Raw genomic sequence first — 17,605 nt, 5'->3', positions numbered from 1 at the left:
AATTTATGCATGCCAGTTATTGCCTTAATTTTTTTAGGTAGTTTGTCATACAGTTTTTTTTTTTTTCCTGCTTGCAAGGGTCCTTTTTGTTTTAGTGTTGTATGTGAAAACTGCATATGTAAATCTTGATTATTCCTTGTGTTTTATGAATGGATATTTTGGTTTTTTGGAGCAATCTTGGTATTTTCATCTACGATTTTCCTTATAAACATTATTGTTTTTAGGATATAGAGGCATGGTAATGGAAGAATATGAAGCTTTTTAAATGAGGGTTTGCACGAAGATCGAGGTGCTGAGCCTTCCATGGCTCTTATAATTCTTTTCTGTGCAATAAAACAGCTTTTGCTAGGTGGTGAATTTCCCCAGCAAATTAAACCATATCTTAGTAGTGATTCTGCTTGGGCATAGTACACATTTTTTATGGCTTGCATTGATGTGCATCCAGCAAGAATTTTTATACTCTAAGAAATGGTATTTAATTTACTACATTGGTGTTGTGTGTGTTTCTGCCATCTTAGGTCATCTTGGATCCAAACTCCCAAAAATTTGGTGCTATTTGCAATTTCAAGTCTTTTGCCTATCAGTTCTATGGTTGCAGTTAAAGACTGTTTATTCTCCACTGTGTGTAGATGCATAGTGTTTGTTTTCTGTGTGTTTATTATTAAGTTGTTAATTGCGAACCATTCTGATACATGTGAAGTGCTCTTTTTATTTCATTTTGGAGCTCTTCTGGGGTCTTTCCTTTGATAAGTATATTTGTATCATCGGCATATTTAATGCACTTTTAGTTAGGGCTGGATGGCTCCAGCTCATTTACAAAACAGCAAGAACAAGATTGGTCCCAGTACGGAACCCTGCGGCACACCATATTTAACACACTGTTTTTCTGATTGATAGGAAGTTAAATTTTTTCTTCTTTGTACAAGACTTCAACTATTTGGTGTCTGTTTTGTAGATATGACTTTACGCACTCTAAACAGTTAGATGGCTGTTGTAGACACTGCGCTACTGAACTCTGGTAGAGAAGTTGATCTTTCCAGCCAAATGGCTAACCTGTTCTAGCTACACTATACAACAACAATGAGAACTGTAGAGACACGCAGGAGGCTTGGACATAGGGAACTGTCTACAAGTTCTTGGTTAACTACAAATTCGAATAATCTTTCCGTATTTTGTCAGACCCATATTGATCCAGTTCAATGTTAGAATTCATTGAGGTATTTGGAGAGTTGTTTTGTGTTGGCCAACAAATATCAGTGTTTGTTTCAAAATATATGTTTTCTTGGCATTTGTCCTGTTGGCATCTCTCTTGTGAGCAATAATCACAAACATGTAAATGTGTTTAGTGAATTTACTGATGAATTCATGTTTTGTATGCAGATGGAAGTAGTTCTAATATCCCTCACACACAAAAACACACACACACACACACACACACACACACACACACACACACACACACACACACACACACAAAAATCGCACTTGTCCTTCAGCTGTACTATTTTGTTAAAATACTAAATTTGCTTTCAAAATCACATTGCATGTATACGAAAAATTTATTTTATTTAACTTTCTACTTGTAATAATACCTATTACATACATGGGCAGTGAGAGGATATTTACATGTATGTTATTTATACACAAATATGATGCATTCCATATTACATAAAGATGAAAAATTGTGTACTAAATCTATGTGTGATATTTATATTTACCGAAGTGTATCATTATGTTTATAAGACAAATTCATGTCAGCTCCAAGTTACATGGGCATTTCAGTGTAACCCATTTTGTAGTGAATTATAAAGTACATGGTCTATTTGCTGTTAAAGTGAGCTGTCTGCTGTGCTAGAGAATTAGAGCACCAATTCCAATGTCTGTCTAGATTTGTAGCACACTGTTTTCTCAGAGAACATCAAACAAATCTGTTCCTTACACCATCTTGTTCAGTTATACAGAGGGGTCCAGGAAAATGTACACACACTTTGATCAAAGAGGTCGAAAAAATTAGCCAACCAGTTGCAAACCAAAGTTCATTTAGCCCTTGATCTAGTTTTTGATGTTTTTAAAAATATATTCTTCTTCAGGAGTGAGTCCTAAAAATGAATATATGAGGGGGTACCAAAAAAAATATTTTTTAAAAGCTATATGTTTTCAAACTGTTTCCAAAGCAATCTTATCCTTGTCAAAATACTCTCCATAACAACTAATACATTTCTCGCACCGTGCCTCCACTGTTCAAAACATTTTTTGTAGTCATCTCTAGAAACAACTGACATCTCCTTCCGAGTTTTTCCATTGACTTTCTCAATGTAGTCAAATCAGTGTCCTTTTGTGCCTGCTAACAAGAAAAATTCGCATGGAGCCAGGTCAGGCAAATAAGGTGCAGCAGAACCATGCCAGTTTTAGCCAAAAACTACATAACAGAGATGGCTGTGTGTGCAGGTGTGTTTTCGTGGTGGAAGAACCAGTCTCCTGTCTCTGCAAATTGGGTCTTTTTTGACAAACACTGTTGCACCATCTTCTTAAAATTTCTTTGACAGTTAATCAGTTGTCTGTTGACAGTGTGTGAGCACAAGCTCTCGAATTTTTTCAATATTTTCCTCGATTTGGGCAGTTGATGAATGTCCAGAATGAGGTTTGTCATCAACCAACATGTCGCCATTTTTAAATTGAGCAAACCACTTGTACACTTTCCCCGTAGTATCATCTTGGTAAGCTGTTTTCAAGATTAAAACAGTTTCAGCAGCATTTTTACAGAGTAGGAAACAAAATTTCAAAACTGCATGTTGTTCACTTAAAGTTGCCACCATAAAAATGAAACAAGATGGAAACAGTGCCAGTGAAAACAATTACTGTAAATGAACAGAACAAGCCAGGTCGACAACACAGGCAGCACTGAATTGGCGATGAGTTGCACTATTCCCACCTAGTGGCAGAAATGTATATTACACAAGTCCACCGATGGCAGGTTACAAAGTCAGTTCTTTGTACTCCTGTTTTAATTTTATGTTGACAAGAGCATTACATTTGTGCATTTATTCTGACATACGCTGAATATAATTAATCTGGCTGCTGTCTTAAGCCATGGCATGTGATGTTTCTGGTTTTTATATCAATTTTATATATGACAAGAGCCACTCAGCTTCAGGTAATGTAATTTACCACCATGTGATGTAACAAATTTACCTCATAAATATTTTTCTGTTATTAATATTTAGATATGTATGTAAAAATAGTTTGTAACCATTATATACATTTTTAGGGTCAATTCCTTCTAAAGAAGATACTTTTAGAAATATCAAAACCTAGGTCAAGGGCTAAATAAACCATTGGTTTGCAACTGATTGTCTGATTGTTTTCAACCTCTTAAAATTTATACAGTAGCTGATTCGCCATGTAACAGGACATTCTCCTCTAGCATTACCTTTCCTCAACAGTAGTTTTCGATAACAGTATTATTTTTTGAATTTTGGGCAGATCACTATTATTTCAATTGCTTTTCTGAAAACTTTCATATAATTTTACACAGTATCTTATATTTAAAGCTAAAGTTTATGAAAATGAATTACTTTATAAAGTGTTTCAGGCTCAGTGTCATAATTGATAACTACTAGTTCTGAATGTATACTTAAAATAATTTTTTTAGAAACATTTGAAATTACAAACAATTTACACACTTATAATTTATATTATTAATTACGCAGTACTGTATTGGTTACTATGGTTATTTCTGGATTCATTTATGAAATAATAATCAAAAGCCATAATGTAACAAACTAGTAGAAATTCATTTGTTAAGAAAAATTGTTAACCCTTTAGAATATGGATATTCCTGCAGAGTGTCGGAGTCGTAAGCATGTCTCTGATATGATCAGAAGTATTTTTGTATTTTGTGCAAACAATGTAATTTCAGAATGAGATTTTCACTCTGCAGCCGAGTGTGCTCTGATATGAAACTTCCTGACATTAAAACTGTGTGCCGGACCGAGACTCGAACTCGGGACCTTTGCCTTTCGCGGGCAAGTGCTCGACGAACTGAGCTACCCAAGCACGACTCATGACCTGTCCTCACAGTTTTGATCTGCCAGGAAGTTTCAATGTAATTTCGCCCTTGTAAATGGGAAAATCAAAAGACTGTATGATATACTAAAATTTGAGAAAATAGATTTACGTAAAAACAAAAATTCTGCAACAGCAATCTTCAAATTTATTTAGATCAATCCAACAGTGATGACCTAGGATGTAACATTTTCAGCTTCAAGAATCAGATCCATAGAAAAGAAGAACTGGAGCCAGCTCTGCATGATAAGCTAAGTAAGCTAGAAAGTTTATTGTAATCTTTGCCCTTCTCAAATCTTCATAAAAGACTAATGTGGACCATACAGGGAATTAGGAAGGAGAGGGGGGGGGGGATTACAACCCCCATGTTGAAGACTCTTTCATAGTAAATATCTGTGGAACGAAACGACATATTGCTGCAATTTTGCACGGTAGCATAGGCCATAATTTTCTCAACAGATTGTGGTACAGATTTTCCAGCAGATGACAGCACAGCAATGAATGAAGTAAGGTTATCGTTTGAGCAATGCAAGGCCATATTGAAGTGATGCTGGAGGTATGAAAACATGATGGAGGTACAATGGCAATGGCATAATGTGTACAGAACTCAGCCATCAACATGTACATCAATGTATGGCATTTGGTATAAGCTTGAAGGCAACAGTACTGTTCAGGATGTGCGTAAGGGTCTGGCTGACCAAAAACATCAGCAAGTCAGCTTTCAGTGCTGCTGTGTTGCAACATTTTACTAGGTCACCTCAAAAATCTGTGAAGCGAGGTGCACGTGAAAGTGGGATAAGCTGATCAAGCAGATGACAAATTCTGAAGGCTGTAAAGTGGAAAGTGTAGATTCTAGGATTGCTGCACAGTGTGAACGAAGGTGGCCCAGACCAAAGGATTGGAGTGCTGCGAGTGGTGTGCAGGCATGTTTCGTGAGGATGAACAGTTTGCAAGGATGGTTCTCTGATCTGATGAGGCACAATTCAATCTGAATGGTACTGTAAACTGCCACAGCTACATGTATGGGGCTCCTGAAAATCCTCACATTCACATGGACAGACATTTCAATCTACCGTGTGTTAATGTGTGGTCTGGTCTGTCATCGCATGGTTTGATTGGCCCATTCGTACTTGAAGATACTGTAACTGGTGAGGTGTATTTTCATATGCTGCAAACATTGATTTTTACCTCCCATTTGAGTGGTGTTTGTAAATGAAAGATTTTCTACCTACAACAAAATGGTGCTCCACCTCTGTACCAGAAAGTTATCACATCCTGCGTGGATGAAAATCTACCTGGAAGATAGATAGTTTGGAGAGGAGCTCTTGAGTGTTCACCGTGGTCTCCAGACTTTACACCTCTTTATTGCTACCTATAGTGGACTTTGGAAAATGAAATTCGTCAACGGAAGCCAGCTACACTGAATGAGCTACGAGAAACTGTCATTGCGTCCTGTGTGGCTGGTGTCCTGTGCCGCTGTCACACTAGCAACACTGACAGCTGTCGTTCTCTCAACAGTTCAGTGGCATTGATGTTGTTTGGCTGCTAATAAGGTGTGCTTTGAACACACAAAATAACCTTCCCCTCGTGCAGGAATTGTAACAGTATGTCATTTTGTTCTATTAATATTGACCATCAAAGAGTGTCTACCTTTTCCCGAACCCCTCTGTATATCATCTTGATGCAGGTGATATTTCATAATATTAATTCTGTCATTAAGCTGTAACATATTTGCAATAACTGATTAATTTTTGAAGTTAAATACTGCAAATATTTCACAATGTCATTATTTCCTGTTCGTCTACAGTGTAGTTGTTTGATGGTGCACGGTTGTTCTTGCAAGTGAGTGTAATTATTAGCTTGGCTGGTATCACATTTGTGCCAACAACCATTCAGTTTGTCCCCTACTTTTTATTTAACATTGTATTTTGGATTTGGGTCTACAACTTGCCACTGTGGTTTAAAAATACCGTTCTCCCTGTCGTGAGAGCAGTCTCTGCCCAGTAAACGCTGCGGTTTCAAGAAAAAGAAAGCTATCAGCGGATATAGTTTGTGGGGAATTAGATGAAAGGTCACACCTTTAGCCGCATTGTTTCTTGGAGTACAAACTAAAAAAAATGAAATACCACTTTTGATGTCTGTTGTGCAATTTCTTTTCTGATTTATTTGAGCACTTCTTTTCTTCATACTTTATGTAGCTGAGTCTTTAGATTATAGTAGTTGTGACTGGCATGCAAACTGATGACATTTAATATACTGACTCTACAGGAAGTGGACACTCTAGCAATAGTAGCTGTCAGTGTTTTCTTCTCCTCAGTCCTCTCCCCCTCCCCTTTTCCCCTTTTTTCTCCATCTGCTACGCCCTTATTTGTCATCTCTCTCTCTCTCTCTCTCTCTCTCTCTTTCTCTGTGTGTGTGTCTGTGTGTGTGTGTGTGTGTGTGTGTGTGTGTGTGTGTGTGTGTGTGTGTGTCCTCTCTCCCCTTCCTCCTTTACAATATTTGTAATTCATTGGTGCTTAAGTGTGTGCCATCACATTATATTACCACCTTCTGAATATGCATCTGTTTTCCAAGCTTGTCCTCAACAACTCTGCAACAGATGTATCTCTTTTCTAAGAGGATCTTCTGCTATTGAAGTTGAAAGTGTTAACTTGGACATTATCTCATAGGATGGACTTCACTACGTATATTACTTTAGCTACTCATGAAGATGTTATCCTCATTTGTCTGAAAATGTAGAAACTTTTATCAGTTGTACTACCTTTAATTATTCACTTGTAATTACTTATTTAGGAATTTCTATTTGTAACTAACATCGATTGGGGCACTAAGTTATGGCCAAGAAGTTTGTAGTTTGTTTTCTTTGGGCCAGTAAATGAAATTTTGAAACATAAATATTGCAGGAATGACGAAAGCCAATGCTGTGATAATGACTGCTGGTATACATGCTTGTGTCATTGCTCTTACATTTAAAATTTATGCTATATCTTCAACTTTTCTAGGCCTATGTGCAGTACATGAAGTTTGCTCGACGTGCTGAAGGAATAAAATCTGCTCGCACAGTGTTCAAGAGAGCGAGGGAAGATTCACGCTCTAGGTTCCACGTTTTTGTAGCTGCTGCATTGATGGAATATTATTGCAGCAAGGACAAGAATATTGCTTTCAGAATATTTGAACTAGGCCTAAAGAAGTTTTCGGATAACCCTGATTATATACTGTGCTATATTGACTATCTTTCCCACTTAAATGGTGAGTTCCATTTAAATATTGTTCATACCGTTTACCCCATCACCAGTGGATTCAGTTAATTTTTTTCCTTTTGTTTCATTATTATTTCAGAGGATAACAACACAAGAGTTCTATTTGAAAGAGTACTGTCATCTGGTAGCTTAGAGCCTGAAAAGAGTGTGTAAGTATAAATTGTATTTTAATATTATTTTAATATTATTTTAATATTATTTTCCTGTTATTATGTACCCTGGAAATGTCTTAAGAGTTTTACAAAACATGACTGAGCTGTTATAGAAATTAAAGCTGTGTGCTGAAATAAAATTCGAAGGAGCTACTCTGGCACGATTTACAGTTTAACTCTGTCACGAAGTTTCGCAACGGTGTACAGTGTGTTTCTTTGCTACTTTAATATTGTCTATCTTGCATTATAATTTTCTTGAAAAAAGAAACAAATTTTTGTATTTTCATTCTGGAATAAATACGCATCTTGCAGCATTCTTCTGTATTTTTATAATCACCAATCATACAAGAAAAACAGAATTGTTAGCCATACGAAAATGAGTTACTGTGCCCTGAAATGCACCATAGAATAATAAATATAAATTTGGGACTGTATACAAATGTTTTGTGTGTAATTTAATTTGAAGAAGATAAGTAAAAGCCATTTAAGCACTTCAGGCATTATAAATGTATTTAAGCACTTCAGGCATTATAAATGTCTATCTAATATTTTTTTGTGTTGATAAATTTTAAATCCAATTTTTGCATTTTGAAGGTGTCAGGTGATTTCAGAGTTGTGATATGTAGCATATATTTCTTTCTCAGCCATATAATTTGAACAGTTGTTTCATACTGACTGTGAGATGTTAATTTACAGTGAAATCTGGAATCGTTTTCTTGAATTTGAATCAAATATTGGAGACCTCGCAAGTATTGTTAAAGTTGAAAAGAGGCGAAGTGCTGTTCTCAGTCAGGTTAGTATTTTCATTGAACAACATAAAATATACAGTTACGAATAAGAAATGTTGTGTTTAAGCATTACTGTTTTTTCTTCTTTGCAGATAAAAGAATTTCAAGGAAAGGAAACAGCTCAGCTGGTGGATAGATACAAATTCCTTGATTTGTATCCATGTACTCCAGGTGAACTAAAGTAAGTATTTATTGCATCTAAAGAAAAATGTCAGAAGTGTGTGTTGTGTTGAACATTGGTGAACTCTAAAACATTGTGTCTGCTTCCCTCTAGAAAATACTTAGTTAATCCACATCCTTAATCTGTTAACCAGTGCTCAAACTGTTTATTTTTTCTTATAGAGCAATAGGATATAATGAAGTTGCGAGCACAGCATCAAGAGCGTTTCACCCTCTGGCTGCCTGCTCAGCTTTAGATGAAGACGAAGCTGCCAAAGTTCCTCGGCCAGATGTCTCACAGATGATACCTTACAAACCTAAAGCTAATACCATACCTGGTGATCATCCTGTACCTGGTAATGAAGGAGACTGCGTTTTTGCGATATTTGTAAATGTATCTTTAGTAAAGTAATGAATTCTTTCTACAAGCTGGTATTTTTGGATACATTGTTAACATGCAGTTTAACTTAAAGTAAAAAAAAAAAAAAAAAAATGCAACTCACACACACTATATCTGCCTGCCAAGGTCAGATAGTAAGCCTTCCCTCAGCACCTCGGCAGTCAGAGACAGTGGTCAGGTGTGAGTGAGTTTTGTTTGCACGTGTGTGTGTGTGTGTGTGTGTGTGTGTGTGTGTGTGTGTGTGTGTGTGTGTGTGTGTGCGTGCGCGGGGGGGGGGGGGGGTTGGGGGGGGTTGGGTTGGGTTTGTCTGATTAAGAAGGAGGCCTCTTTGACCAAAAGCTAACTTGGTTGAAAGTCTTTTTTTGTTGTGCCTATCTGTGACTCAACATCTCCACTTTATGGTGAGCAACAATGTATCCTTCTCATAATATTGTCATTGTAGATTAAAACTGAAGAAACTGCAAAAAGGTGGGAATTTAAGGAGATGGGACCTGGATAAACTAAAAGAACCAGAGGTTGTACAGAGTTTCAGAGAGAGCATTAGGAAACGATTGACAAGAACGGGTGAAAAAATGCAGTAGAAGAAGAATGGGTAGCTTTGAGAGATGAAATAGTGAGGGCAGCAGAGAATCAAGTAAGCAAAAAGGTGAGGGCTAGTAGAAATCCTTGGCTAACAGAAGAGATACTGAATTTAATTGATGAAAGGAGAAAGTATAAAAATGCAGTAAATGAAGCAGGCAAAAAGAATACAAATGTCTCAAAAATGAGATTGACAGGAAGTGCAAATTGGCTAAGCTGGGATGGTTAGAGGACAAATGTAAGAATGTAGAAGCATATATCGCTATGGGTAAGATAGATACTGCCGGCAAGAAAATTAAAGATACCTTTGGAGAAAAGAGAATCACTTGTATGAATATCAAGAGCTCAAATGGAAAACCAGATTAAAGCAAAAAAGGGAAACCAGAAAGGTGGAAGGAGTATATAGAAGTTCTATACAAGGGCGATGTACTTGAGGGCAATATTATGGAAATGGAAGAGGATGAAGATGAAGATGAAATGGGAGATATGATACTGCATGAAGAACTTGACAGAGCACTGAAAGATCTAAGTCGAAACAAGGTCCCGGGTGTAGACAACATTCCATTAGAACTACTGACTGCCTTGGGAGAACCAGCCCTGACAAAACTTTACCATCTGGAGAGCAAGATGTATGAGTCAGGTGAAATACCCTCATACTTCAAAAAGAATATAATAATTCCAATCCCAAAGAAAGCAGATGTTGACAGGTGTGAAAATTACCGAACTATCAGTATAATAAGTCACGGCTGCAAAATACTAGCATGAATTCTTTACATACGAATGGAAAAATTGGCAGAAGCCAATCTCGGAGAAGATCAATTTGTATTCCATGGAAATGTTGGAACACGTGAAGCAATACTGACCCTATGAATTACCTTAGAAGATAGATTAAGGAAAGGCAAACCTACATTTCTAACATTTGCAAACTTAGGGAAAGCTTTTGTCAGTGATGACTGGAATACTCTCTTTCAAATTCTGAAGGTGGCAGAGGCAAAATACAGGTATCGAAAGGCTATTTACAATTTGTACAGAAACCAGATGGCAATTATAAGAGTCAAGGTGCATGAAAGGGAAGTTGTAGTTGGGAAGGGTGTGAGACAGGGGCAAGCAGTAAAGGAAACAAAAGAAAAATTTGGAGTGGGAATCAAATCCATGGAGAAGAAATAAAAACTTTGAGGTTTGCCGATGACATTGTAATCCTGTCGGAGACAGCAAAGGACCTGGAAGAGCAGTTGAACAGAATGGAGTGTCTTGAAAGGAGGATATAAGACGAACATTAACAAAAGCAAAATGAGGATAATGGAATGTAGCCTAATTAAATCAGGTGATACTGAGGGAATTACATTAGGAAATAAAGCACTTAAAGTAGTAGACGAGTTCGGCTATTTGAGGAGCAAAATAACTGATGATGGTCAAAGTAGAGAGAATATAAAGTGTAGCTGGCAATGGCAAGGAAAGTCTTTCTGAAGAGAAATTTGTTAACATTGAGTATAGATTAAGTTTCAGGAAGCCTTTTTCTGAAAGTATTTGTATGGAGTGTAGTTATGTATGGATGTGAAACATGGACGATAAATAGTTTAGACAAGAAGAGAATAGAAGCTTTCAGAATGTGGTGCTAGAGAAGAATGCTGAATATTATATGGGTAGATCACATAACTAATGAGGATGTAGTGAATCGAATTGGGGAGAAGAGGAATTTGTGGCGCAACTTGGTGAGAAGAGGGAATTGTTTGGTAAGACATGCTCTGAGGCATCAAGGGATCACCAATTTAGTATTGAAGGGCAGCGTGGAGGGTAAAAATCATACAGGGAGAGCAAGAGATGAATACACTGAGCAGATGCAGAAGGATTTAGGTGACAGTAGTTACCTGGAGATGAAGCAGCTTGCACAGGATTGAGTAGCATGGAGATCTCTGGACTAAAGACCACAACAATGACAACAATATTGTCATTATTATATCCTGGATTTTCCATTGTTTGGAAGCATAAGTTATCCTTGACCATACATGCAGTGATTTTGCATAGTATACACATAGATATAGCTGCAGATATTACATATATCTTAATGGCATGTTAATGAAGTCTGTACTAAATTGTTTGAGGGCATGCAGAACGCATAGAACATGAAAGGTGTTGTTTTAAAAAGATGTAAAAATGCTATTGTCTGCACACAGGGGCTATACTGAGCAGAATATAAAAGAATGTCCTAAAAGTAATTTTATTTATTTATTTATTTATTTTTTATTTATTTATTTTTTTCAAATAGCTCTGTTGAAGTCAACAAAAAAGGATAGATATTTACACACTGCAAAGATGACATGTTAATTAGCAGACAAGTATAACGAAAAGATGAGCTTTCAGCTAATGCCTTCTTCACACACACACACACACACACACACACACACACACACACACACACACACACACACACATATATATGTGTATGTGCGGATGGATATGTGTGTCTGTGCGCGAGTGTATACCTGTCCTTTTTTCCCCCTAAGGTAAGTCTTTCCGCTCCCGGGATTGGAATGACTCCTTACCCTCTCCCTTAAAACCCACATCCTTTCATCTTTCCCTCTCCTTCCCGCGTTCCTGACGAAGCAACCGTTGGTTGCGAAAGCTTGAATTTTGTGTGTATGTACGTGTGTGTTTGTGTATCTATCGACCTGCCAGCACTTTCGTATGGTAAGTCACATCATCTTTGTTTTTAAATATATTTTTCCCGCGTGGAATGTTTCCCTCTATTATATATATAAACACATTTCACAACCAATGGTTGCTTCGTCAGGAAAAGTGACAAAATGGTTGAGGCACTGCATTCTCATTGAAAGGGGCAGGGTTCTAATTTTTACCCATTTATTGGCATTTAGGTTTTCTGTGGTTTATTTATATACAATGATGGTAGCTTTGAAAAAGATGTGTCCAATTTCTTTCCTGACTTGTGTCCATTTTGAGCTTGGGCTCAATCTGTTATGACACTGTTGAAGATAGGATAACCATCCTTCACTTTATCCAAGGCTCTTCTGTTCTCTTCTGTTCTTTTCAGATTCCGTTTTGGTTCAATAGTTAGCACTTTCTATACTTCTGCATGCCTGGTTATCATCTCAAATTTTATAAGTGGAGACGTGTATCATATCTTGGTATTATATATAAAAACAAAGATGAGGTGACTTACCGAACAAAAGCGCTGGCAGGTCGATAGACACACAAACAAACACAAACATACACACAAAATTCAAGCTTTCGCAACAAACTGTTGCCTCATCAGGAAAGAGGGAAGGAGAGGGGAAGACGAAAGGAAGTGGGTTTTAAGGGAGAGGGTAAGGAGTCATTCCAATCCCGGGAGCGGAAAGACTTACCTTAGGGGGAAAAAAGGACAGGTATACACTCGCACACACGCACATATCCATCCACACATACAGACACAAGCAGACATATTTGGTCTTTAAATATGTCTGCTTGTGTCTGTATGTGTGGATGGATATGTGCGTGTGTGCGAGTGTATACCTGTCCTTTTTTTCCCCCCTAAGGTAAGTCTTTCCGCTCCCGGGATTGGAATGACTCCTTACCCTCTCCCGTAAAACCCACTTCCTTTCGTCTTCCCCTCTCCTTCCCTCTTTCCTGATGAGGCAACAGTTTGTTGCGAAAGCTTGAATTTTGTGTGTATGTTTGTGTTTGTTTGTGTGTCTATCGACCTGCCAGCGCTTTTGTTCGGTAAGTCACCTCATCTTTGTTTTTATATATAATTTTTCCCACGTGGAATGTTTCCTTCCATTATATTGATATCTTGGTATTAGTTTTACTTGTAAATTTCTTACTTCCAAAGCAAGGTCATACGACGCTACACATTGCTAAAGATTTGGTAGACCTTTGTAAGGGCAGCATGCTGACTTTCATTTTTATTCATTTGACACATTGACTGCCATATTTTAGTTGTCTTGTACCTGCCGATCTGGCTGCTGTCACCAACTACAAATTAACTCAAAGAAAATGAGTTTTTACATAAAGCCAGATATAAAAATTCTCCTAGCAAGTATGTGTGATTTACAGGATGTGTGCATCAGAAGAGATGTAGTAAATTTTCTTGGTATGGTGGGACATAATTTTTGTTTTCACACAGGCAATAAAGTAGCTTAAAATGCACAAACGTGTTCTTAAAAATAATGTGGTTTTATTATCTCTCTTGTTTTTTAGCATTGTTGATGAATAGTGTGCATTTCAGTGTTCATCCAAGTTGTTAATTCTATGAATATAATAGAGGGGAACATTCCATGTGGGAAAAATATATCTAAAAACACAGATGATGTGACTTACCGAACGAAAGTGCTGGCAGGTCGATACACACACAAACAAACACAAACATACACTTACCCTCTCCCTTAATACCCACATCCTCTCGTCTTTCCCTCTCCTTCCCTATTTCCTGATGAGGCAACAGTTTGTTGCGAAAGCTTGAATTTCATGTGTATGTTTGTGTGTCTATTGACCTGCCAGCACTTTCGTTCGGTAAGTCACATCATCTGTGTTTTTAGATATATTTTTCCCAAGTTGTTAATTCCATTTTTTGGCATGATATTTCAATAACTAAACAAGTTGTCATCTTCAGGTACTGTAAGCTGTGCTATTACATGCACTCAATGTCTGGTCTGCAATCAAACTGTGAAACAGTATTTAGAGCTGAGTTTGATCCCCCTCCCAACATATGCCCTTTTATGCTCATTTGTTGTTAATTCGTTTTTTGGAGCCCACCCTATTATTCTGTGAACACATTCTTTCAGCATTTTCCAGATGGCAGGTGAAATGATTATTTGTATCACCTCACTATAATGAGAATATTCCTTTCTAGCATTGTGTATTTTTACTCTTTATCTTACAAGTCTGCGACCACTTGCAATTAAAAAATGGTTTGGAACCATCACAGCCCATGAAATTTCTTCGTTGTAGGCAGTTTCGTTTTTAGCTTTTTGTCTTTCCTGGCATCATCTCTGAAAGTTCTTACAGAAAAATCACTCTTTAGTTTTCTGTCCTATTTTCACACAAAAAATCCCCAATTTTCATCATGTAATGGAATTTTCTGGCTTTTGTTAGAAGACCTCCATTAAGAACACCATAAGCTATCTTCTTGTTAGAATGTTTCTCAGCCTGCTTGTCTTTTTGGAATATTTTGTAAAATCAGGCTTTCATTGATCTCCTCTATCATCATCAAGAGTTAACTGTCATATTAATAGGCCAAATGATACCTCTGTATTGTATTGGCTGAATTGTGTCATGGAGACATCCATATGTTACCAGAGATTATGTCGATGTCTGATGGAGGGTCATAAGTAGTGGTAAAGATCCCATTATGCGATGGATAACTCAACTTATTTCTTTGTAGTCTTACAGTATCTAATGCTCATTCTGGTGCACCTCAAAGGTTATACTGCTGTTTCAGTTACAGCTATTGTTCTGTATTCTGATCACATTGGCTTTTTTGATAATAGAATCCCAGGAAGTACTTTTGTGCCATAACCCATGTATTTAACTACTGGGATTCTGTTGTCAAAGAAGCTGTTGAGGTCAGAAACTGTAACAACTGCTTTAACTGGGGATATAGCTATGAATTGCATATGGAAACTTGCAAAAAAACACACATACCGAACTGCAGGTTTGATAAAAAGAGTGTTTTCTTTGATGGCGATGCAGAATCAATGTTGAGACGTGGAATTGTAGTGTGTAGTATTTCCATAATGTTAGTGATTTAACTACTTAGTTTCATGCTTTCTCTTGTAGGTGGTGTATTCCCGATCCCTCCAGCAGCTGCACAGCTGTGCACCTTACTTCCACCACCGGGGTGCTTTCGGGGGCCATTTGTTGCTGTTGATTTGTTATTGGAGGTCTTCAACAAGATACAGCTGCCTGACAACCGTAAGTACTTGCAAATGAGAAATTCGGAAGTTTAACAGTTGGACTGAACTTGTTTAATATAGTAGGACTTGTCTTTTACATTTGTAACAGTACACGCACCATGTGAGTACATGTAACAAATATTTCGTATAACAACAACAACAACAACAACAACAACAACAACAAGTTCAGTGTCTGTTGCTGGTACTCTACTAGCATCTACCTGGATTTAGGTGTATGAAAATGGTTGAAAGAATGAACATGAATGTTTGTCCCTCTCATAAATGAGGTTTGTCATGATCCAGACATATTAATAAACTCATTGTTCAGCATGTCAGTTTTTGATAAATCAAAATTGAAGTATTTTGCTCTTGTGGTGTAGTAGTAAGATAGTGAAATAGATGAATAAAATACCTTTCAGTATAATGTTATTGAGAATTTTGCTGTTTGGCATCAGTTAACTACCATTGTACCACAGAAGTGTAAAATTGAAAAAAGTATGTACTGTAATCTAACCAGTATGTTTGCCAAGGTTCCTGTGTTAACACAGTTACAGGATTACTAGTTGCAGCAGTATGTATTGCTATGCCCCAAGAGAGTCAGCATTTGTTTTCTGGGTCTGGGTATGAGCTAGGTGACCCCGGGTTCCTGATCTGGGACTGGTAAGTGTCACCAATCCTCTGCCACTGCGAGATGTGGGCATGCTTCAGCGAATACTGTGTGGTGTGAAGATGTAACATTGTGTGCCACAGGGAATGGGCATATTGGGTTGACCTTGGGGAAAAAAACTACTACTACTACTACTACTACTACTACTACTACAGTCTCAAGGTGTGCTGATGAGGTGCATGGCTGCTGAGGTGGAACAGTTGTTAACGTCCAACCTCTGGGGAACCTGCGACACCTCAGTTGTATAAAGCCTACCTAGACATGTGCGGCTCTGTGTAGGTGGACTTTTATTTCCAAAGCTGTTCGTGGGACCATGATAGAATCCTCAAAGTTCTCTCCTCTTCCTCCCAGCAGAAAGGGTAAGCTACAGTTAGTGCCTGACATCCAATCAAACAAGAGGGCTTGTGTAGCCAGTTCTCTTGACTCGGGAGTTCCTTCCAAGGGTTTATGTCCCCAGCTCAATGCATTGTTTCAAATGCTAGTGTTTTGGCCATACTACTCTTGGGTGTCACAGAGGAACCATTTGTTTTAAATGTGGTAAGGCCGTCCACAAAGGAGTCGCTTGTTCATCTCCTATGAAGTGTGTGTATTGCACTAGGGCTAACCCTGTTGGTTGGGACTGCAGCATATATCTTGATGAACGGAAGATACAAGAGCTTAAGACTATGAAGCACATCCTGTATATTGAGGCCAAAAAGATGTATAAGGTCATACTGCCCCCAATGTTTGCTACCTCCTTCGCTTAGATTCTTAAACAACCAATGCAGAAAGCAGATGCTGCTATGCAAAAGCAGGTCGCTGGTGTCGGCACAATGCACCTTTGCTGCTGCTGCTGCAGTTATGTCAAAGCATGTACCTCTCCTCAGAACTTCAGAAAAGGCCATGTTGCTGTTGTTGCAGGACTCCTTTCCCCTCCCTCCAATGATTCTATCTGGTCCACTGTCTATTGCTGCCATTACCACTTCCTCATTTGTGGCAGTGAAACCACCTCAGATCAAAAAATCAAAGTCGGAGACAAAGAATTGCCCACTGACTGAGATGGGAAGTACACAGTCCAATGATGTTGACATCTTGTGTGATGTCTTTCTCAAATCTTGCTCAGAGGCAATGGACCTTGATGTCGCGCTGGGCAATCATCTCCCTCCAAGGCAGAGCCTTCACTCTTTATGGGCTCCCCTCCATGGCAAAAAATCAGGGTGAAAGTTCTACCCGCATGATAGATGCTTCCCATCCTACAGTGGAACTTTAATAGATTCAGGGCGGGTGTGGGGAAACTGAAACTCCTAGCACAGTAGTGCCTCCAATGCTTGCTTTTGCAGGAAACTCATTTTAAAACATCTGATGCCCCGCTACTACTGGGCTATATGCTCTATTGCCTGGAAGGCGTGACTGGGGAAAGGGCCAATTGAGGGATTACTGTGTTTGTCAATAATGTGCACCACTCTTCTGCTCTCCCCCTGGCTGCTGACCTGCAAGCAGTTGCAGTTGAAGTTCAGGTGTGTTGGAGGATTGCTGTTTGCTCACTTTATTAACCTCTGCAAGGTGCCGTAGACTCTGAGGTTCTCACAGATCTCATGGAACAAATCCCCGACCATTTCTTCTACTGGCACACTTCAATGCCCATCATGTCTTGTGGGGCTCTAC

At 38.2% G+C, this 17,605-nt stretch overlaps 1 protein-coding gene across 1 annotated transcript in view; it reads left to right on the top strand.

Moving 5' to 3' along the window:
• Nucleotides 1-17,605, top strand: part of LOC124711653 (protein suppressor of forked) — a 154,608-nt gene that overhangs the window by 123,705 nt on the left and 13,298 nt on the right. Inside the window, exons 9-14 of the mRNA XM_047241840.1 lie at nucleotides 7,068-7,314; nucleotides 7,405-7,474; nucleotides 8,174-8,270; nucleotides 8,358-8,446; nucleotides 8,608-8,780; nucleotides 15,179-15,313. Coding sequence (XP_047097796.1) covers nucleotides 7,068-7,314; nucleotides 7,405-7,474; nucleotides 8,174-8,270; nucleotides 8,358-8,446; nucleotides 8,608-8,780; nucleotides 15,179-15,313 — 811 coding nt within the window. The remainder of the gene's footprint in view (nucleotides 1-7,067; nucleotides 7,315-7,404; nucleotides 7,475-8,173; nucleotides 8,271-8,357; nucleotides 8,447-8,607; nucleotides 8,781-15,178; nucleotides 15,314-17,605) is intronic.

Source organism: Schistocerca piceifrons, chromosome 8 (assembly GCF_021461385.2).
Source record: "Schistocerca piceifrons isolate TAMUIC-IGC-003096 chromosome 8, iqSchPice1.1, whole genome shotgun sequence".
Classification (NCBI taxonomy): domain Eukaryota; kingdom Metazoa; phylum Arthropoda; class Insecta; order Orthoptera; family Acrididae; genus Schistocerca; species Schistocerca piceifrons.
The sequence above is the reverse complement of the archived record's forward strand: the minus strand, read 5'-3'. Positions and strand labels throughout refer to the sequence as shown.